The following is a 22,909-nucleotide window of genomic DNA, read 5'->3' as shown; positions in this document are numbered from 1 at the left end:
GATAATATGCCTTAAAATCTAATTAATGTGTTTCTCTTGAAGAGATCATTTTTAATGATGATTAATATTTGTTTTTTTAAAATCTAGCAAGGAAGCATACATTTTTGTTGATTGTGTTAACTATTAAAACATTCCTTTTATCGTTAAACAGTTGGTCAGTAATTACATTTGAGCATTGCTTTGTAAACAAATGTAATGAACTGTATGAAAATAAAATACATGAACTTGTTTTCAGAAGATAAGGTGGTTTAAATCTCTTTGGCTTTAGCAGGTCTGAAAATCCTTTTTTATTTGTTTTCTTCAATATCCTATCAAGTAGGTTAGGCTTGTCAATTAGTAAGTGAAAAGTAGCCATGAACAGATAGATTGAAAACAATTTAGATTAAAAAACTTGTCTTGGGGCTGGGGGTATAGCTTGGTGGTAAAGAAGTTTCCGGTCATGCAGGAGGCTCTGGGTCCAATCCCCAGCACTGCCAAAACACACAGAAAAAAATGGTCTTAATTCAGGTGTTTGGTTTTTTTTTTTGGTGGAACTTGAACTAAAGGCTTCCACACTTGCAAATCAGGTGCTCTACCACTTAAGCCATACCTCCAGTCCAGGTGTTTGTTTTTTTACCCAATCTCCTGTCTCCACTCCCTTTGCTTTTTCCACTAATGTTACCAGTTATTTTTCTAAAATAAATAAATTTGATATAGGCCTCCAAAGCTGCAGTGACCTTCTACTGCTTTTAAAGTAAGTCTAAGTTCCTTAATTTTTATAAAGCACTTAGACTTTTCCTCTGTATTAAATTTTAGTTAATATAATTTTACAGTGTTTTACCTTGTTGTTTAAACAGCTTTTAATGTAGAATGCGACTACATTTATGAAGAGTTTGTATTAATTTTTTTGCTTTTGTTATTAATAGAATGCCCCTTTTACTTACAAAATTCTCAGACTCGTGTATTTGATTGTATCTGTTTGTTACAGCAAGTTTTATTTTATTGATTTTTAAAGTTTTTTAAAAAATGATTGCATCACCCAAAATGGCATCAATAAGGATTAAGGCTGAGGTTTTAAATTTATAAAAGAAGTATGATTCAAATTTTTTTTTGTAGTATATCACTGGAAATAATTACTATAAAAATGACAACTGTTAAATATACTTTAAAATTAATATTTGATATCAAACTTAGTGCTGTGACCAAAAAGACCCAAAAGTTATATTTGAATGATAAATATACAAATATTGGCAAGAATTTTCATTTAGCTTCAGACTAGTTTAAATGCAAATGAGACTAGGAAGTAAATGTATTCACCATCTTATAAACACTTATTAAATACATATTTTTTAAGTCTTCTGTTATTAAATTTGTTCCTATGCTATGTATGGCATGCAAATGAGAAAGTAGAGTCAAAAGCAAGAGTCAACTCAAAATTATGACATTGAAGTTTACTTTCATTGAGTTGCATTTGTGATTAAGTAAGTATGCTTACTTTCTGAAAGAAGATACTCATGCTGTCAAGAAGAAAGTATTTCCTAGATTTGTTATTTGATTTCTAAACATCATATTTAGATAAAACAACAAAGAAAGATATAATTTAAAAGACAAAATTTGAAAATTTAAATTGAGCTGTATTTTAATATCTTTTTGACTCCTTAATTTTTTTATTTTTATTTTTTGGCAGGACTGGAGTTTGAAATCAGAGCTTTGCTCCCTATTTTTATTTTTAAATTAATTTTCTGAAATGGTAAAATATTCACATACTTCAGAAACTGAAACAAGATTTAAACAGTGACAGCCGGTTGCTGGTGGCTCACACCTGTAATCCTAGCTGCTTGGGAGCTTGAGAATCATGGCTTGAGGACAATCTGGGCAAATAGTTCTTGAGACCCCATCTCCAAAAATAACCAGAAAAAATAGAGTGGAGGTGTGGCACCTGCCAAGCTAGCAAGAGTAAAGCCCTGAGTTCTGAAAAAAAAAAAGCAAGAAAGATTTAAAGACTTTAAATTGTTTTCATTGCTGTTCCCCCATCCCTCTTCTTTCTTGCTTGCTTATTCTTGTTCTTTTCATTTATTTATCCAGATTTAGCATTCTGTAGACACTGATCTGGACTTTGCTGTTTTTAGTGTATATTTAAGGTACATTGTTCTGTAACACTACATAGATAACTACACAGAGACTTTTCAAAAGCTGTTTTGTAACCTTTTTATAGCTGCATATCATTCTTTTGTGAGGAATTCATTCTGCTGTTGGTGCATCTAATTTTAAAAACGTATTATGTACAATTTCAGGTGCAAATGCAAAAGTAGAGAATATTAAATGACCCCCCCCTATGTACCCATCATGAAGCTTTAATACCTTCCTCAGGCCAACTGTGCTTTATATATCACCTCCTGCATTCTCCAGATTATATTGGAGCAAATCCAAGATTCCAAATCACTATACACATAAACATTTCATTCAGATTGTGTTATTTGACCATAAAGATTTTTCTTCTGTAGTCAGAAATCCAGGAATAAAAGATCTGTTTAAGCTTCTAAAGATATTAATGTGATAATGTTTCTCATAAGTGAGGAATAATCCTTCCCTTCAGTTTTCAAAAAATACTTATGTTTTATAAAAGAAGTCTGAATGAATTAGAAGGTCAAAATTGAGCACTTTGATAGGACAGGTAGCATTTTATTAGCTGTCATTTTTCTTTTTCTTTTTTTTTTTTTTTGCTTGCAATATCACCATTCTATTTTTTTTTCATTTTTCTTTTATTATTCATATGTACATACAAGGCTTGGTTCATTTCTCCCCCCTGCCCCGACCCCCTCCCTTACCACCCACTCCACCCCCTCCCGCTCCCCCACCTCAATACCCAGCAGAAACTATTTTGCCCTTATCTCTAATTTTGTTATAGAGAGAGTATAAGCAATAATAGGAAGGAACAAGGGGTTTTGCTGCTTGAGATAAGGATAGCTATACAGGGCATTGACTCACATTGATTTCCTGTGCATGGGTGTTACCTTCTAGGTTAATTCTTTTTGATCTAACCTTTTCTCTAGTTCTTGGTCCCCTTTTCCTATTGGCCTCAGTTGCTTTAAGGTATCTGCTTTAGTTTCTCTGCATTAAGGGCAACAAATGCTAGCTAATTATTTTAGGTGTCTTACCTATCCTCACCCCTCCCTTGTGTGCTCTCACTTTTATCATGTGCTCATAGTCCAATCCCCTTGTTGTGTTTGCCCTTGATCTAATGTCCACATATGAGGGAGAACATACGATTTTTGGTCTTTTGGGCCAGGCTAACCTCACTCAGAATGATGTTTTCCAGTTCCATCCATTTACCAGCGAATGATAACATTTCGTTCTTCTTCATGGCTGCATAGAATTCCATTGTGTATAGATACCACATTTTCTTAATCCATTCGTCAGTGCTGGGGCATCTTGGTTGTTTCCATAACTTGGCTATTGTGAATAGTGCCGCAATAAACATGGATGTGCAGGTGCCTCTGGAGTAACAGTCTTTTGGGTATATCCCCAAGAGTGGTATTGCTGGATCAAATGGTAGATCGATGTCCAGCTTTTTAAGTAGCCTCCAAATTTGTTTCCAGAGTGGTTGTACTAGTCTACATTCCCACCAACAGTGTAAGAGGGTTCCTTTTTCCCCGCATCCTCGCCAACACCTGTTGTTGGTGGTGTTGCTGATGATGGCTATTCTAACAGGGGTGAGGTGGAATCTTAGTGTGGTTTTAATTTGCATTTCCTTTATTGCTAGAGATGGTGAGCATTTTTTCATGTGTTTTCTGGCCATTTGAATTTCTTCTTTTGAGAAAGTTCTGTTTAGTTCACATGCCCATTTCTTTATTGGTTCATTAGTTTTGGGAGAATTTAGTTTTTTAAGTTCCCTGTATATTCTGGTTATCAGTCCTTTGTCTGATGTATAGTTGGCAAATATTTTCTCCCACTCTGTGTGTGTTCTCTTCAGTTTAGAGACCATTTCTTTTGATGAACAGAAGCTTTTTAGTTTTATGAGGTCCCATTTATCTATGCTATCTCTTCGTTGCTGTGCTGCTGGGGTTTCATTGAGAAAGTTCTTACCTATACCTACTAACTCCAGAGTATTTCCTACTCTTTCTTGTATCAACTTAAGAGTTTGGGGTCTGATATTAAGATCCTTGATCCATTTTGAGTTAATCTTGGTATAGGGTGATATACATGGATCTAGTTTCAGTTTTTTGCAGACTGCTAACCAGTTTTCCCAGCAGTTTTTGTTGAAGAGGCTGCTATTTCTCCATCGTATATTTTTAGCTCCTTTGTCAAAGATAAGTTGCTCATAGTTGTGTGGCTTCATATCTGGATCCTCTATTCTGTTCCACTGGTCTTCATGTCTGTTTTTATGCCAGTACCATGCTGTTTTTATTGTTATTGCTTTGTAATATAGTTTGAAGTCAGGTATTGTGATACCTCCTGCATTGTTCTTTTGACTGAGTATTGCCTTGGCTATTCGTGGCCTCTTGTGTTTCCATATAAATTTCACAGTAGATTTTTCAATCTCTTTAATGAATGTCATTGGAATTTTGATGGGAATTGCATTAAACATGTAGATTACTTTGGGGAGTATCGACATTTTTACTATGTTGATTCTGCCAATCCATGAGCATGGGAGATCTCTCCACTTTCTATAGTCTTCCTCAATCTCTTTCTTCAGAAGTGTATAGTTTTCCTTGTAGAGGTCTTTCACATCTTTTGTTAGGTTTGCACCTAGGTATTTGATTTTGTTTGAGGCTATTGTAAATGGAATTGTTTTCATACATTCTTTTTCCGTTTGCTCATTGTTAGTGTATAGAAATGCTAATGATTTTTCTATGTTGATTTTATATCCTGCTACCTTGCTATAGCTATTGATGATGTCTAGAAGCTTCTGAGTAGAGTTTTTTGGGTCTTTAAGGTATAGGATCAAGTCAGGTCATTGATTTGGGATCTTTCAATCTTTTTAATATATGCACTCATGGCTATAAACTTTCCTCTCAGGACTGCCTTAGCTGTGTCCCATAGGTTCCGGTAGGTTGTGTTTTCATTTTCATTGACTTCCAGGAACATTTTAATTTCCTCTTTTATTGCATCGATGATCCATTCTTCATTAAGTAATGAGTTATTTAGTTTCCAGCTGTTTGCATGTTTTTTGTCTTTACTTTTGTTGTTGAGTTCTACTTTTACTGCATTGTGGTCAGATAGTATGCATGGTATTATTTCTATTTTCTTATATTTGCTGAGGCTTGCTTTGTGCCCTAGGATATGATGTATTTTGGAGAAGGTTCCATGGGCTGCTGAGAAGAATGTATATTGTGTAGAGGTTGGATGAAATGTTCTGTAGACATCTACTAGGTCCACTTGATCTATTGCATATTTTAGATCTTGGATTTCTTTATAGATTTTTTGTTTGGATGACCTATCTATTGATGATAATGGAGTGTTAAAGTCTCCCACAACCACTGTGTTGGCGTTTATATATGCTTTTAGGTCTTTCAGGGTATGTTTGATGAAATTGGGTGCGTTGACCTTGGGTGTGTACAGATTGATGATTATTATTTCCTTTTGGTCTATTTCCCCTTTTATTAGTATGGAATGTCCTTCTTTATCTCGTTTGATCAATGTAGGTTTGAAGTCTACTTTGTCAGAGATAAGTATTGCTACTCCTGCTTGTTTTCGGGGGCCATTGGCTTGGTAAATCTTCTTCCAGCCTTTCATCCTAAGCATATGCTTATTTCTGTCGGTGAGATGAGTCTCCTGTAAGCAACAAATTGTTGGATCTTCTTTTTTAATCCATTTTGTCAAATGGTGTCTTTTGATGGGTGAATTAAGTCCATTAACGTTAAGTGTTAGTACTGATAGGTATGTGGTGATTCCTGCCATTTAGTTATCTTAGTTGTTTGAAGGTTTGATTGTGTGTACCTAACTTGATGTTACCCTCTTGCTTTTTCTTATCCTGTGGTTTGGTGCTGCCTGCCTTTTCATGGTTAAGTTGAGTGTCACTTTCTGTGTGCAGGATCCCTTGCAGAATCTTTTGTAATGGTGGCTTTGTGGTCACATATTGTTTTAGTTTCTGCTTATCATGGAAGACTTTTATTGCTCCATCTATTTTGAATGATAGCTTTGCTGGGTAGAGTATCCTGGGGTTGAAGTTATTTTCATTCAGTGCCCGGAAGATCTCACCCCACGCTCTTCTTGCTTTTAATGTTTCTGTTGAGAAGTGTGCTGTGATTTTGATGGGTTTACCTTTGTATGTTACTTGTTTTTTCTCTCTTACAGCCTTCAATATTCTTTCCTTAGTTTCTGAACTTGTTGTTTTAATGATGATATGTCGTGGAGTAGTTCTATTTTGATCTGGTCTGTTTGGTGTCCTGGAGGCCTCTTGCATTTGTATGGGAATATCTTTCTCTAGATTTGGGAAATTTTCCGTTATTATTTTGTTGAATATATTACGCATTCCCTTCACTTGCACCTCTTCTCCTTCTTCGATGCCCATGATTCTCAAGTTTGGTCTTTTGATGGAGTCAGTGAGTTCTTGCATTTTCTTTTCACAGGTCTTGAGTTGTTTAATTAATAGTTCTTCAGTTTTTCCTTTAATTACCATTTCATCTTCAAGTTCTGAGATTCTGTCTTCTGTTTGTTCTATTCTGCTGGATTGGCCTTCCGTTTTGTTTTGCAGTTCTGTTTCGTTCTTTTTTCTGAGGTTTTCCATATCCTGGCTGTTTTCTTTTTATTGTTGTCTATTTTTGTCCTGAGTTCATTTATCCATTTATTCATTGTGTTCTCTCTTTCACTTTGGTGTTTATACAGTGCTTCTATGGTTTCCTTTATTTCTTCTTTTGCTTTTTCAAATTCTCTATTTTTATTGTCTTGGAATTTCTTGAGTGTCTCCTGTACATTTTGGTTGACCCTATCCAGTATCATCTCTATAAAATTCTCATTGAGTACTTGTAGTATGTCTTCTTTTAAATTATTCTTGTGGGCTTCATTGGGTTCTTTGGCATAGTTTATCTTCATTTTGTTGGAGTCTGGATCTGAGTTTCTGTTCTCTTCATTCCCCTCTGGTTCCTGTACTAATTTTTTGCTGTGGGGAAACTGGTTTCCTTGTTTTTTCTGTCTTCCTGTCATTGTCCTTGGTGTTGTTACTGTTCCTGTACTGTGTGTAATTAAGTATTTTCTAGCTTGTAATAATAACAATGGTAATATTGAGAATGGAAGAGTGAGCTGAGATGGAAAGCAAGAAGTTAAAGAAAAGGGGAAAACAAATATATAGACAAGAGGGAGAAAGCAGAACAAGGTATCAGACAAGAGAGTTTCAAAGGTATAAACAGGGAGTGTTAGTGTACTAATCGACAGTAAGCTGAACAGACAATAGAGAGACAGAGAGAGGATTGAAAATCAAAGATAAAAAAATAAAAAATAAGTATATGAAAGTAATATCTATATATAAAAATGAATTAAAATAAAATGGAAAATAGAAAATTAAAAAAAAAAAAACCAAAAAACTTCCAAGTTTATATGCAATGCAATTTCAGTCTTAATAATTTGGATGTCCGTCTCAATCTCCAGTCCTGGAGATGGTGACTCAGATGTTGTTCTGTAGTTGTCTCATCAAACGGGATGCATAAAGTAGAACAAAACTACACTCACACACACACAGAAGATAAAAAAAAAAAAGCCCCACCAAGTGTCCCCAGTTCAAATGCAATACAGTTTCAGTAAGTTTTTCGGCTTGCAGGTGTAATTCGGTTGTTCTCTCATCAAAGGTAGGGAGAAAAAGAAAAAAAAGCGTCTGGAGGCAGTTCTGAGAGTGGTATCTGCAACTGTGGCTTGCCTGCCTGCTGCTCTCAGCCTGTAGCTGGCGGTGTTATTTATGCAGATCTCTGGGGTGAGCTAGCACTCACCTGGTCCCACAGGCTTTGTTTGCTCAGAGTTCTCCTGTGCGGGGGCCTCTGCTACAGGCTTTTCCCTTTCCAAGCACTGGGAGAGGTGACACTGCCCCGCGTTGTCAGGCCTGCATGTTGTACTTTTCTCCATCCACTTTTCTTTCCTTCTATATGCCTTAGGAAAGAGAATAAGCTTTTTCTTTTGTTTTCTTTTTGAAAAAAGGCAGAAAGGATAGATGACAATCTGCTGTTGATAAATTATTCTATACAATTTAAGGTAGAAACTATCATTTCTTAGTATTTTAAAATTACTTCTCTGTCATCTGATAGTTACGGATTCGAGATCTGGAAGGAGCTCTGCAAGTAGAAAAGGCCAGCCAAGCAGAAGCAGTTGCTGATCTGGAAATGATTAAGAATGAATTCAAAGAAGTTGAAAGTGCATATGAGCAGGAAAAACTTAATGCACAGGAGAGCTTTGCAAAACTAAATTTGTAAGTATTTTATGGTGAAATTCTAAATTAATATGAAGGCTTTATGAATGCTATTTAAGTGTGAATATGCAGCATTTTAGATAGTGCTTCCATTAATGTCAGCATTAGACTGTGGTAAAGGGCTTCATAATACCTAAGTATACTTCCTGGTATAGGTAAATATGGACATGCTCTTTTGCATTTTAAAGTATTCCAAGCAGTCCCAGAAACACAGATACATACTAGAAAATACATTAATGTATTTTGTATTATATTTATTAATGTAATACAGTGTGTCTTGACAAACCTTGAATTCTAGGCCACATGGGCATAAGGTAATGTGTGGTCAGTAACTCTACCACTGGTGATAAACATGCATTGTGGCTCACTTTGTATGTAGCATTGTATAGTTTCATTTGATTAATTGAACGCCCTATGGAGTAGCTACTTTTTTTTTAATCCCTATTTTATAGATTTGAAAACTGAGGCTTAGTGAGTATAAGGACACATACCTCATAAGTGGCAGAATCAGAATCTTTCTGATGCCAACTGTTTTTAAGTTTCTTCCTTTCAAAAGTCTTTTGTGTTGAAAATTCTATGAAATACTTTAAGAAGTTTATAATTGTTCTTTTTTGTTTTTGTTGGTGGTACTGGGGTTTGAACTCAGGGCTTACCAGGCAGGCATTTTATCACCTGAGCTACTCCGTCAGCTCTGGAAAATTATGTTATTGCTTTGTTGATTTCTTCCTTTCCATTTGTGACCTTTTCTTTCCATTATTTATGTTAGGACTCCTGGATTGATTTTCTGGTTTTCTTATCTCTTCTGTACTTTAATTTTTTTCTTCCTGACATTTACATAAGTGTAGCATCTAATCCTTCTATACATGTTTATCTTAATTTTAGCTACTTACTTTATCTTGGAAAATGCCTATCCAAAAGAGAATGAACAAAGGAGTTGGCAATACTATTGTGTCTATGTTGTACCCTGAATAAAGAAATGTTGGTTGTTCAGAGTAAAGTCAGATATCATTGAAAAATCAGCTCCTTATTTGATTATAGCCTGAATGTAGTAGGATTTGGTTAGACTGAGTCACCCTATCTTTAATATTATAGGTTAGAAATAAAAGGAAATGGTTCTATTGCAGTTATTGGGAAGATCTTAGTTAAAAATAATGGCAGGACTATTTGAATTAAAATGGTTCATTTGATGGATTAGTTCAGTAAAATTTAAACTGCAGTATTTGCTGCCTTTTATCATATGGTCCTACAAGAATATAAATACAGTTTAATACCAGCCTAAGCAGCATAGAAATAGGAAGGCAAATCCTTTGAAAAGAAATTCATGTTTTCAAAGTGAATATGAATGCATTTTGGTTATTTCTTCTTTTGAATTTTCCATGCCAGCGTACCAGTTCTACTTGCATATACTTTTTGGAATAAAACATTTACTCTTTTCTATTGTTTTATGCTAATTTTAAAATGGTTTTTTACTTTTGGTCATTAATTTTAGAAGGACTTTCTTTGTCTGGAGTGTGAACAAGTTGAACTGTGGTGGGTGGGTTTTGTTCATCAAAAATAATGCTGACCACCTAAACACTATCCAAATCTATTTTGCTTATAATCTTGAACATAGTACAAATATCTGCTTTCAAAGCAGAAGTATCATTCCTTTAAAGTCTTTTATTTAAGAATGTGCAATCCTTTTAATTTGAAAAAAGCAAAGGTGGGCTTTAAAAAGCCCTTTGGCATGACAGCATGATACATAGTACATTAGCTTCTTGTTTTAAAGGCATATAGTAAGCAGTTGATAAAAGCTTACTTGAAAAATCTGCTCTGACACTTTAACTTTTCAGATTAGAAAGAGAGTATTTCTCCAAAAACAAGAAACTAAATGAAGAGATCGAGGAACAGAAGAAAGTAATTATAGACCTTTCAAAGAGACTCCAGTATAATGAAAAAAGTTGCAGTGAATTACAGGAAGAACTTGTAATGGTAAGGATAAAAAAGAAAACCCTATGGCGATTACTTTATTGGGTCATATTTGGTGTGTAGCAGCTTTGTTTCTCCCCTTACTATATACCATAAGATAATAGTGTGGAAGTAATTTTAGTGACACTGATATAAAATTTCAAAACTGGAAATGCTGATTACATCAAAGATGTATATAATAAAACTTCTAATTTGGAATAATTGGGGAAACTAATAAATTAGTAAAGCCTCTGCAGTGTAGAATATTTCAAAACATAATTGGGGGTTCTTTTTTTTCCTTTTTCAAAGTTCATAAAAAATTACCTAAGTTGAGAAGGATCAGAGTTTATAATCATTTTATCTAATGATTTGGCAACTTCCTTTTCCAATCATTTTGTACCTAATCATTTTGTCTTTATTCCCTAGGAATCTAGCTTCCATACCATCACCAAATTTTTATTTTTAAAATGTCAATCTGTTCTTGTCAACCACCCTTTATTCACACTCCATCAATGTCTTTTGTTGCTTTCAGAATAAAATTTCTAAGTAGGGGTGAGAAATGGCCAAAACAATGTATGCACATATGAATAAATGAATAAAAAAATCTTGAAAGAAAATATAAAAAAAACAGAATAAAATCTAGCTTTTTGTTACATAATCTAAGACCGCTTTCTTTTGGCTCCATGTTAACTTCAAGCTTGTGCTTCTTTTGCTTTTCCCTTTTATCTGTCTTGGTTGAATCATGTCAGAGTGCTCTTGGCTTTTTGAACACTTTTTCATATCTTACATTTGTTCAGGCTATAATATTTTTATCCATGTGGATTAAAATGCTCTTTTTTTTTTGTTTTCCATTAATAAACTTCTATTCATCCTGTAATGCCCAGCTCTGAGATCTTGCAATCTGTGAAGTGTGATGTGTCTTTACCTTCATATCCACCTTAAATCAGAATTCTGCTTCTCCCCAACTGTGTTTCTTTAGCATTTAGTATAGCATCTTTATGTAATACCACGATCTGATGTGCATTATCACTCTGTAGAGATTATGAATACAAAGAGTTTAACTTCATTAATTTTATTTTTTGCCATAGCTTTTTATTACCATAAATTAATTGTACAAAAGGGTTTTATTATATTTCCATACATGCATATAATGTACTTTGATCAAATCCAGTCCTTCTGTTACTCTTTCTTAACTCCCTCCTTGCCCCCTCTTCTTAAAGTTTTTCTGGATTACATTATAATTCATTTTATATACCCAGATTTTACTATAGCACTTAATTTCATAAACATTTGTTGAATACATTTTTGGTTGATGCAGAATACTCTTTACTCTGAAGTTTGCTGAGAACTCCAGCAGGGAATTCATAGTAATACCCTATTATCTCCTTGTCTTAATATCTACATAAATGCCTTCTTTAGAGATTTGGCTGTCTCACTTTTGCCCCACAACTTTTAGTGATTTCAGTTATGAGGAAAATGAATATTATTATTCTTTCTCAAAAAGGTGGTAAGTGAGTTATTCTAAAATTACTGGTGAAACCAGTGCTGCCCACATTGAAAGGAAATGATGAGGTTCACTTAAAAGTCCTTAGCACTTTCAAATGGTCCACTATTGTTCATAGTCTCTATTCACCTGAAGATGTTTGTTGTGTTCTGATTCAGTGGTTGATAGTGTCATTTATTTTGTGGATTAGCTGTAGTTTGGGTATTTTGAATGTGTGGTTTTAGAAAGCTAAAAGCTTTCTGTGTAGTATATGCTAGTGTGCATTTACTGTGTATACCCTAAATTTCATGGGTTCTCTTACCTTTTTTTTGCCATTGGAAATTAAATTGAAGGCCTCCTGCATGCTATGCAAGAACTCTGCCATTGAGCTATATGTTCCTTGCTGCTGTTCTATGTCTTAACTCCTAGTCCAGAAGGATGAATCAGTGATGGAGAAAAATTTGTTACGGTTATTGAGCTGAGTACTGATTTTGTCTGCTTGCTTATTAGACCTTATACCCAATAGTTTGCAAAGTGAGCCAGAGTTATAACTAAGAGTACAGTAGTTAAGACATCATCACTGATACAACTTACCATGAATTTTCTTAATTCTGGCCTTGTTTTCCTAACAAGTTCAAGGCCCTGAGTTTAATCTCCTGTACAAGGGAGGGAGAGAGGGAAAGAGAAGGAGGGATGGGGTAGGTAAGAGGAAAAGGGAGAGGGGCAGAAAAGGAGGGAGAGAGAGAGGAAAATGTTTCTGGTCCTCTAGAGCTCCAGTGGGTAGATACAAAATGAAATGAGACTTGCTTGATTAACCACAGAATATATGGGTGTTTTGTGATTAAAAAATATTACTTAGTGCCAAGAGATGATTTTAAATTTAACATTCACAGGTTGATGGATGGTCTAAAATAAGGCAAGTTTTAGCACACCAGAAACCTTTGCTTGGCACTTGTTCTGTTAAACACTATTGTTTTGATAAGGGTGCAGAAATCTGTAGGCTAATTGTTTTTTCAAAGTTGCTGGATGGATTGCTAAAAGCAGTTGCAGATTTGTGAATAATAGTTCCTTTCTGAAGAGCTAATGGAATGTTAAAATAACTCAGTGATACACAGTTTATGTGGTTCAAACTAATATTTCTATTTCTTCCATCTCTCTTAAACTCTTAGCTTTATGTTGTATTTTTTCTCTTGTCTTTCTGCTTTCTCTTATATTCGCCTTTATTAGCTTTCTCTTTTAACTTTTTATTTTTATGTTTTTGCAAGGCTGATGATTGAACCTGTGGCCTTGGGTATGCTAGGCAAGCTCTGTACCACTGAGCTTATATCCTTAGCCTTTTAACTTTTAGTGTTTCATGCTGCTTAAAACTGTTATTTATTTCTTTATCTAACCATAATATAAAATTTAAATATAATTTAATAAGTATTACATAAAATAGTTACTTTAAATAGTAAGTACAATGTTTTTCTTTTCATAAATAATTTATTGCTTTCCATAAATATGTCTTTTCTTTTTTTATTGTACTGGGAGTACATTGTGACATTTACAAAAGTTCTTATAGTATATTATAGTTTAATTCATGTTCTGTCATTTTTTCTTATGTACATTTTTAAAATTGGCTTTGTTTTCAATAGATTTAGTGGCCTTTAGGACAAAAAGATTTAAAAATTTATTTTTAAAGAAATATGTACCAAATAAAACATTTACACCCATAATAATGGAGTTTCTCTAGTTCTATACCCTCAAAGTCTGGCTAGTACTTTGAATTAATGATTTTTGTTTGTGAAGAGAAATTGACTTTTGTGGAAGCTTTTACCTTTTGCATTTTTCATTTTGGAAGTGAAATTATTTTAATGACATTTCGTGAGCCTATGTAACCTCGTGTCTTTCCAACATTTATATTTCTTTTGAGTGGAACTGTTTTGATATTTGATAGAATATAGAATGGAAGCATAAATTACCTACAGGTAATTTCTTTCTCTTTTTGTGCTAACATCTTATTTTCTCATTTAAGTCATGTTCAGGACCATTGTTAAAGTCTTGGTCTTTATTTTCTCTGTTGCATTGGAAGAGAAAATTAAAGCCACTTCTTTGTGAGTTTTCTAGTGAGATCAAGGTTTTATTAATAAGATAACAAAGACTGCAGGAAATTTTGAGGCTTAAAAATCATACACGACTTGGTATAGTACACACTTTCAGAGCTGAAAAGGCATTTAGAGATAATCTAGCCCAGATATACAAAGTGTTAAAAAAACAGTTGGAAAGTGATTGTTTTGTTGTTTCAGTATAGAGCATAATTTTGGGAAAGTCCAAACTGGGTAAAGTCCAAATATTTTTGAGGCATCTAATAAATATAAACCCAATTGACTTTACTTATAATAAAAATTCTTCTTGTTTAATGCCTGGAATTAAAAGATATGATTGGTGAATGGCATATAATTATTGGTTTTAATGTTATAGAGTTAATAGAATTTTAATTTCAATAGTACTAATGTAGTATTTCAATACTTAAGGTTTTAATGAAATTAGTTTCATAGAACATGAAACTTGATGGAATTTGACTTTTAAAAAGCTTTGATTGAAAATTGAGCTTTTAATTTCAAAATCTGTGAATTGAATAATGATTTAATCAGCTACAAAATAAAACTGAATTTCTACTTTATAAACTGCTTAATGATCATACTTATTAAAGCCCATGACAGGCTGAACAGATCCAATTGGGTCTTTCAGACATAACTCTGAGTTTTGATACCTGCTTCTCTTGAAGCAGGGGAACTTTCATTTTCGAGTTGGTATTATTAGGACTTGCTTTGTACTTTCTTCAATGAAATTTTCTTAAGTCCATCATTTCTTGAGATTTGTTTTTCTGCCACTCAGTAATATTTAGTTACAGCTCTAGGAGAGACCATATATTGAAAAGGGAATTCTAGTTCTCATGAGGTTTTGCTTAAAGAATGCTTTATTCTCTAAAGAACTTGTGATTGAAATGGTCAAGTGTATATTTTTCCCTATACTTTGGGGGTTTAACTAATTATATAATAATAAAGCTTGCTAACATTAGATAGGATTTTGAAAAGTGCTTTGATTATTATGTTTTATAGTGAAGTTAATGTTTTTTGATAATATTTTTGCTTTAGATGTCCTATTAGGTTTGCTTTAGGATATGTTTTAAAACTAATGGATTAATGAATATTGTGAGATTTTAATAAAAATTGTTGACTTATGTTTTTCACTTAGAAAATTATCATTTATGTTGTGAGCATTGTTTTTTCTGATACAGATAACACTTTCTTTCTCTTGTTCTTGTGCTGTCTTAGAGCTGTACTAGGTATTGCACCTAGGGTCTTTGTACCACTCGAGCTGCATCTCCTAGACCTCTGTCTCTCTTAATGGTCCTTAAAATTTAACGCTACTAAATGGTATTTATCAAATATGTGTGTTTGTACTTTTAAGTGATTATTACATGGGACTGGCTTCCTAAATTTATGGTATAGCCTTAAAGTGGTTTTTTTTGGTATTGGGGTTTGAACAGAGCCTCATGCTTGCCAGGCAGGCACTCTACCACTTGAACCATATCTCCAGCCCTTTTTACTTTATTATTATTATTATTAATAATAATTATTATTATAATTATTATTATTTGTGGTGCTGGGATTTGAATTCAGGGCCTACACCTTGAGCCACTTGCAACAGCCCTATTTTTGTGATGGGATTTTTCGAGAGAGGGTCTTGGGAACTGTTTGCCGAGGCTGGCTTCAACCTGTGATCCTCCTGATCTTTGCCTTCTGTACTCAGAAGGATTATTAGGATTACTAGGTGTGAGCCACTGGTGCCTGGCAATATTTGTTATTTTTTGAATAGGGTCTAACCTTTGTGCCATAGTCATCCTGGACCTGATCATCCTATTTATGCTTTCTGCATAGCTGGGATGATAGGCATGTGGCACTCATCCGAGCTTTTATGGATTGAGGTGGGGGCGGGGTCTCTTGAACTTTTTGCCCAGGTTGGCTTTGAACTGCAATTCTTCCTGTCTCTGCCTCCTAAATAGCAAAAGAAAGAGCTAGAGATAAGTTTATGTCAAAACCCTGTTATTGTTTGGTTACTAAGTGTCCCCTGAATAGGGTTTAAGTATTGAAGGCTTGGTCCCCAGCTGGTGAATCCAGTCATTGAGATATAATTGGATGATGAGATCTCTGACCTAATCTATATATTAATCCATTGATGGATTCAGAATTGTTGGCATTATTGGAAGGTGGTAGAAACTTTCGGAGGTCCTTACTTGGAGGAAGTAGGTAACTAGGTTCCTTTAAACTGTTTCTCTTAGTTATTTGTCACAGCAATGAAAGTCTTAATACATGCCATATTCAGATTGGAAGCATTTACTGAAAAATAAACTAATTGTTAAATCTAAGTAAGAAAGGGATGACATTTCATTATGTGAGATAAACATATAGGTTCATGAAAACAGCGTAGATAAGCAAAGAGAGAATAAAGAGATACTTGCTACAATTAATATGATCAGGGAAAAGCTGAAGATGGCAATGATTATGAAAGCTGCCCTGACCAAATTCAGGTCATCTCAGGAAGCTTCCTTGATCCCTTCCAATACACTGAGTATGTAATGATAACTAGATGCAAAATATGATGAAGAGGTGAGCTGCAGGAGCAAAAGAATGTGTCATTTTTACTTAGAATTTCTTTATAATGGCTTAACATATATCCAAATTAAAAACTTAAAAGCTTACTTAAATTTAAAAATGTTCAGAAGCTGGGTGTGGTGGTGCATGCCTTGAACTCAAGGCAGGAGGATCTTGAGTTCAAGGCTAGCCTGTGCTACATAGTAAGACTCTGTCTCAAAAAAACAAAACAAAACAAAAAACCAAAAATTCAGAAATTATAAGCATATGTATCACTGTTTCAAGAATTCAACCTGTAAAAATGCTAATTTTATTTTTAAAAACCCTATTGACTAAATATAAAGGTATTTTTTTGGGGGGGTTGCTCATTTATTTTTCCTTTTGCTCATTTGTTGGGTCCTTAATTGCTTTATTGTGTTTTATGACTTGACTCACATTTTCCCACTGCAGATGAATAAGGCCCATTTGCCAGTTTTTAGATATAAATATATATATTTGTATATGCTTTTTATATGTTTCATGTTCATGCTTCAGAAGTTTTTAACATGATTTTCCATTTGTGATATTCATTCTGTGGGGATAAAAAGCAGGGATGAGTTTTTGCAAGGTAAGTACAAAACAAAAAAGAATGGAATGTTATATAGAGCTGGAGATTAATTAGGTTTAGGAGTGTGAAAGATGTAGTATACCATGGTGGAAATGAAGGTAGTTCTTTGTTATATCATTGTAGATTCATCATAGCATCTAAATTAGTACTTGGTTTAGCATGGGCGATGAGTAAAATGTTCATCTGAATATCATCTGGTTAACTAATATAGCATGAAGAAACTTATAACTTATAAGATAATAAGCTATTTATGTGAATAATATTGCAGACAAAAATGAGTCATCTTATCTCACAATTCTGTCTTAAATTTCTAGGCATGTTTAGAATGATAGAATTTGAGTCACTGTTGAGTCAGTGATTTAATGTTTAACCTAAACTTATTCTTTGGGTGAAACAATGAAACATTACAATACTTATCTTTCATTGGTACTTTGTTTTTAACCCAGTGTTTTCATTTATGTAACTGATAGGTTCTGTTTTCGTTCTAGATGTGCTTTCATAGCACATTAAAGGGCAATTAAGGGAACTAATAGCTTTGGGAACATAGTTTAAATATAAGCACAATCTATCACTAAAAAAATACTACTTTTATCATATGAATGAGGAATGGGAGGTCATTTGTAAATCCAGAACAATTTATTAGAAAATCTGTCCACTGTAAAACAACTACAAGTTTTCTGGTCATTAGCTGACTCATCAACATAAATAGTAAATACAAATAAAATTTCTACTGGCTGTATTAGACTATTAGCCAGACATTTCTGTAGAATGATGTGAAAATTATAATATTAATTGTAAAATGTAATAGTAATTTTAAAGCCTGACCAGTAACAGATTTTTTTCTTTGCTCTTTGAAAAATTTTGTACTAGTCAATGTTTTCTGGCTAATTTGACCTTAAATTGTAATGGCATTGAAATTTTAACTCATTGTTTAGTCAGAATTGAGCCCTACCCTTGAAACAGAATTAATAATGAATTAGGAATTTAATTGAATCATTATGTCAAGCTCTAAGTATGTAGAGCTTACTACATTTGTATTTGTATAAACCTTTTCTTTTCTGACAAACTTTTTTTACTGTGATGTTGATGTTGACTTAGCCTTGGTTATCATGACATAATAGAAAGAACATATATTTGGGAGACAGATTGAACTGGGTTTTAACAGTTTTGTGCCCTTTAATGATATTATCCTTGCAAGTATGTTTCTTATTGTGAAATAGTGCTAATAATTTTTATCATGGAGAATTTTTGATGAATATTAAACAACATATGTTTCAAAATAAGGGAGGGAGGAAAAATATGCACACAAGAAAAAAAAGAACTGGAATGGATATACTGGTATGCAAAATAGACTTTGGAGAGAGATCCAAGATGGTGGTTAGGGTAGGGAATCAGAAATTCTAAGCTCTGTGACTCCAGAAACCACCTTGAGACGCTGGTGAACTGCACTGGGTAATTCTGATTGTTTCTAGCCAAAATAATAACTAATAACTGCCATCACATTATATGCATATAAAATTCAAAGACTGACCCCTGAATCAGCCTTTAATTGCACCTAACAGCCACGAAAATCTTGTGCAGCACAGCCAGCAAGGCATGTCCAGCCCTGGGAAAAAAGCCCTCCGGATGTTTCTTTCTCTCTCTCCTTTTTTTTTCTTCTCCCAACAAGCAGAAGACAGAGCATCAATCAGAATCAAACTCTGCGACATTCTGGATCCCTAGCTGGTGGAAAGCCTCCTTACACTGCAACGCACTGAGAAAAGCGGTGCCATTTCTCCCTACCAGCCAGCTCCAAAGCTGCTTGTGTGAATCTGCAGAATGAACAGGTGAGCATCATGCATCACATGCAACTCCCCTACCCACCCATGGGAACATAATCCAGCGCAGCCCCTGGGCAGACTGAACCCCCCACAAAACTGAACAACAGTTCAGTTGTTCATGAATAACAAACTGTAATCTTAACACCGACAATGGAGGTGGGGGTGGAAGACTGAACCTGCCCTGGAGAATGGGGCTGGGGTAAAAAGCCAAACTCTCAGTGAAGAACACAGTCAAGAAACAAAGGGGGTTGGGACCACAAGTCAACCTCCCAGAGGAGGCAAACTAGCACTGAGCAGAGGTCGAGAGAGGCGCAAAGGCTGAGAGTGGGGGTGGGTGACAGGTCAACCTCCCAAAGCAGAGCAAGTGGTGGATCTTGGAGCTGATCTCATGGGACAGAGGACAGCATTCAAAACTGAACTGTACCACCTTGTTGAGGGAGGAGCTGAACAGAGTTGCAGCTGAAGGGCAACGCAGCTGCCACCTGGTGAAAAGAAAAACAGCTCTGACCACCCTGCATGAATTGACAGACTTACATCACCTCCCTGTTGCAACTAACCCTGTGAACAGAAGGAACCAGATACTACTCACAAGCCAGTCAGCTGGTGAGACCACATCAGAGCTCCCACTTGTATGCCAATACCAGGATTGGATACCTAAGGAATAATTCAGAACTTTTACCAAAATACTGAACTTTTTGTTGTTCCTGTACCTGGAGTTTTTGTTGTGTTTCCATTTTTTTGCTGTTGTGTGTGTTTTTTTTTCTGTATTATTAACTTCACCATCACTATTTTCTTATCCCTATCCTTACCCTCTCACTTTCCCTTTTTCCTGTGCTACAATCTATTGTTCTTCCAACTCCTCTTTCTGCCCCTTCTCATCTACTCTCTCCCGTCTTCACCTTCCTCTCCTATCTCCCCCAGCCTATCACCACACTACCCTTCCCTCCTATACATTCTCCACCTGCTGACTAGACTACTGTACCAACTACACAACCCCAGCTCCCTGTAATCACTGACATAAGCACCCACTGCTACAACAGAAATACACCCAAACATGCTCAAGGGCCACAAACCCCAGCAGCCTCCATAACTCTTCCACCACCTCTTTTCCTGCCCCCCTCCCCTTTAGTGCCACCATTACCAGTTTCCCAAATTTCTATATCTAGCCTAATAACCATTACCTACCCCCCCCCACTCCTGCAACTCCCACTATTCATAGATACTATCACCAAGGGGTTTTCTATATAGTATATAAACAACTGGTCTGGCATTGAACCTGTGAATTTGTTATTGCTAAATTATACCTCCAGGCCAGGGACAGAGAGAGTATATCAGCCTAGCTGACAACCAAGTCAGTCACAACACAAAAATTAAATTAAGGGAAAGAAAACAGGCAATTAAAACCACCAGCCTATCAAGAACATAGTTGCACAGTATCAAGTGGAGCAATGGGAAGAAGAAGAAGAAGGGATGGAAACCACTCTCCTCAAAAAAAATAATTGAATACAGAATTCAGTGGGAAATGAAGAAAATGGCTACCTAGTCCCTGTCCCCAACAAGACAATGATAAATGTCACCGAGGAGCCCAGTGATACCCACACAAAAAAAAAACCCTGAAAGACGAAATCTTGGAAGAAATCACTGAGAAATACATGGAGAAGACACTAGACATGGTTAACCAGAATGTATAAGATGCACTCAAGAAATTTCAAGACGCCAAAAATAAGAACATGAGAAGACACAGAAACAAATAAATGAAGTCAGAGAGGACTTCAACAAACACCAAAGTGAAACAAAGGACACTATAAAAACAGAGATCTATGAATTAAAGATGACAACACAAAATATAAAAGAGGAGTTGAACAGAGATATGGAAAACCTCAGAGAAAAGAACCAAACAGAAATCCTGGAAATAAAAGGTCCTTTTAGTCAAATGAAAAACACAGTGGAAGGCCACTCCAGTAAACTAGAACAAGTGGAAGACAGAATCTCAGAGCTTGGAGATAAAATAGAAATTAAAGAAAAAACAGAAGAAATGTTAGTCAAACAATTCAATAGCTGTGGAAGGAATATGCAAGAACTCAGTGACTCCATCAAAAGACCAAACCTGAGAATCATGGGCATTGAAGAAGGAGAAGAGGTGCAAGCCAAAGGGATATGTAATATATTCAATAAAATCATAACAGAAAATTTCCCAAATATTGAGAAAGCTTTGCTCCTTCAGGTATAGGAAGCCTCCAGAATACCAAAAAGACTTGACCAAAATAGAACCTCTCTCTGGCATATTATCATTAACAACAAGCATAGAGAACAGAGAAAGAATATTGAAGACTGTAAGAGAGAAAAACCACATAATGCATAAAGGTAAACCCATCTTAATAACAGCAGATTTCTCAATGGAAAACTTAAAAGCAAGAAGGGCTTGGAGTGAGGTATTTCCAGCACTGAATGAAAATAATTTCAGCCCTAGGATACTCTGCTTAGAAAAACTATCATTCAGAATTGATGGAGCAATAAAAATCTTCTACGATAAACAGAAACTAAAGCAATATATTACCACCAAGCCACCACTACAGAAGATTCTCCAAGGATTTCTGCACACAGAAGATGAAAGCAAATAAAACCATGAGAGGACAGGAAGTAGCAAACCACAGGAGAAGAAAAGACAAGTAATCAGAGAATAGTATTGATTTGGCTGCACACAATCAAATCCTTAAACAACAAAAACAACTAAATAGCAGGAACTACCACATACCTGTCAGTATTAACACTAAATGTCAATGGGCTCAACTATCCCATCAAAAGACACCACTTGGCAAACTGGATTAAAAAGGAAGATCGGACAATCTTTTGTTTATAAGAGACCCATCTTATTGACAGAAATAAACACTGGCTTAGGGTGAAAGGCTGAAAGAAGATTTACCAAGTCAGTGACCCCCGAAAACAGTCAGGAGTAGCAATACTTACATCAGACAAAGTAGATTTCAAACTTATATTGGTCAAGTGAGATAAAGAAGGACACTTTATACTAATAAAAGGGGCAGTACATTAAAAGGAAATAACAATTATCAATCTATATGCATCCAATATCAGTGTACCGAATTTCATCAAACCCACATTAAAGGACTTAAAAGCACATATAGATCCCAACACAGTGGTAGTGTGAGACTTTAATACCCCCTATCACCAACAGATAGGTCATCCAAACAAAAAATCAACAAGGAAATAGTAGAACTAAATGACACCATAGATCAAGTGGACCTAATTGATGTTTATAGAATATTTCATCCAACCACAGCACAATATATATTCTCAGCAGCCCATGGAACTTTCTCCAAAATAGATCATGTCTTAGGGTACAGAGCAAGCCTCAGCAAATATGAGAAAATAGAAATAATCCCCTGCGTTCTGTCTGATCACAGTGAATTAAAGCCAGAATTTAACAACAAAAACAACAGCAGAAAATACACAAATAATTAGAGGCTGAGTAACCCATTGCTCAATGATCAATAGGTCAGAGAAGAAATAAGAGAGTCAATGAAAAGGTTCCTGGAAATTAATGAAAATGAAACCACTACCTGCCAGAACCTATGGGACACAGCAAAAGCAGTTCTAAGTGGAAAGTTTATAGTCAGGAGTGCATATATTAAAAGGATAGAAAGATCTCAAAAAACCTAATGCTACATCTCAAAAACATCTCTTAGAACAACAAGAATAAGCAAAACCCAAAACAAGCAGAGGGAGAGAAATAATAAAAATAAGGGCCGAAATTAATGAACTAGAGACCAAAGAAACAAACAAAAACATACAAAGAATCAGAACAAAAAGCTGGTTCTTTGAAAAAATAAACAAGATTGACAAGCCCCTGGCAAATCTGACTAAAATGAGGGAAAAGACCCAAATTATTAAAATCAGAAATGAAAAAGGGGAGATAACAACAAACACCAAGGAAATCCAGGGAATCATCAGGGACTGCTTTAAGAACCTGTATTTCAATAAATTGGAAAATCTTGATGAAATAGACAAATTTCTAGATATATA

The 22,909-nt window shown here is 35.0% G+C and overlaps 1 protein-coding gene across 22 annotated transcripts in view; it reads left to right on the top strand.

Moving 5' to 3' along the window:
• Ccdc171 (coiled-coil domain containing 171) overlaps nucleotides 1-22,909 on the top strand; it is a 416,292-nt gene that overhangs the window by 94,742 nt on the left and 298,641 nt on the right. For 20 of the 22 annotated variants that reach the window (XR_012440431.1, XM_074051809.1, XM_074051799.1 and 17 more), the window contains 2 exons: nucleotides 8,214-8,374; nucleotides 10,207-10,345. Coding sequence is in view for 21 of the 22 variants with exons in the window: in XM_074051809.1 (XP_073907910.1) it covers nucleotides 8,214-8,374; nucleotides 10,207-10,345 (300 nt within the window). In the remaining variant the exon portion in view is untranslated. Of the gene's footprint in view, nucleotides 1-8,213; nucleotides 8,375-10,206; nucleotides 10,346-18,717; nucleotides 18,875-22,909 lie in introns of all 22 variants that reach the window. The other 2 variants (XM_074051803.1, XM_074051802.1) reach the window with 2 other exon arrangements.

The sequence above is a fragment of the Castor canadensis genome, chromosome 13, assembly GCF_047511655.1.
Source record: "Castor canadensis chromosome 13, mCasCan1.hap1v2, whole genome shotgun sequence".
In the NCBI taxonomy this organism is placed as follows: Eukaryota; Metazoa; Chordata; class Mammalia; order Rodentia; family Castoridae; genus Castor; species Castor canadensis.
Note: the sequence above shows the minus strand (reverse complement) of the source record. Positions and strands in the feature narration are given on the sequence as shown.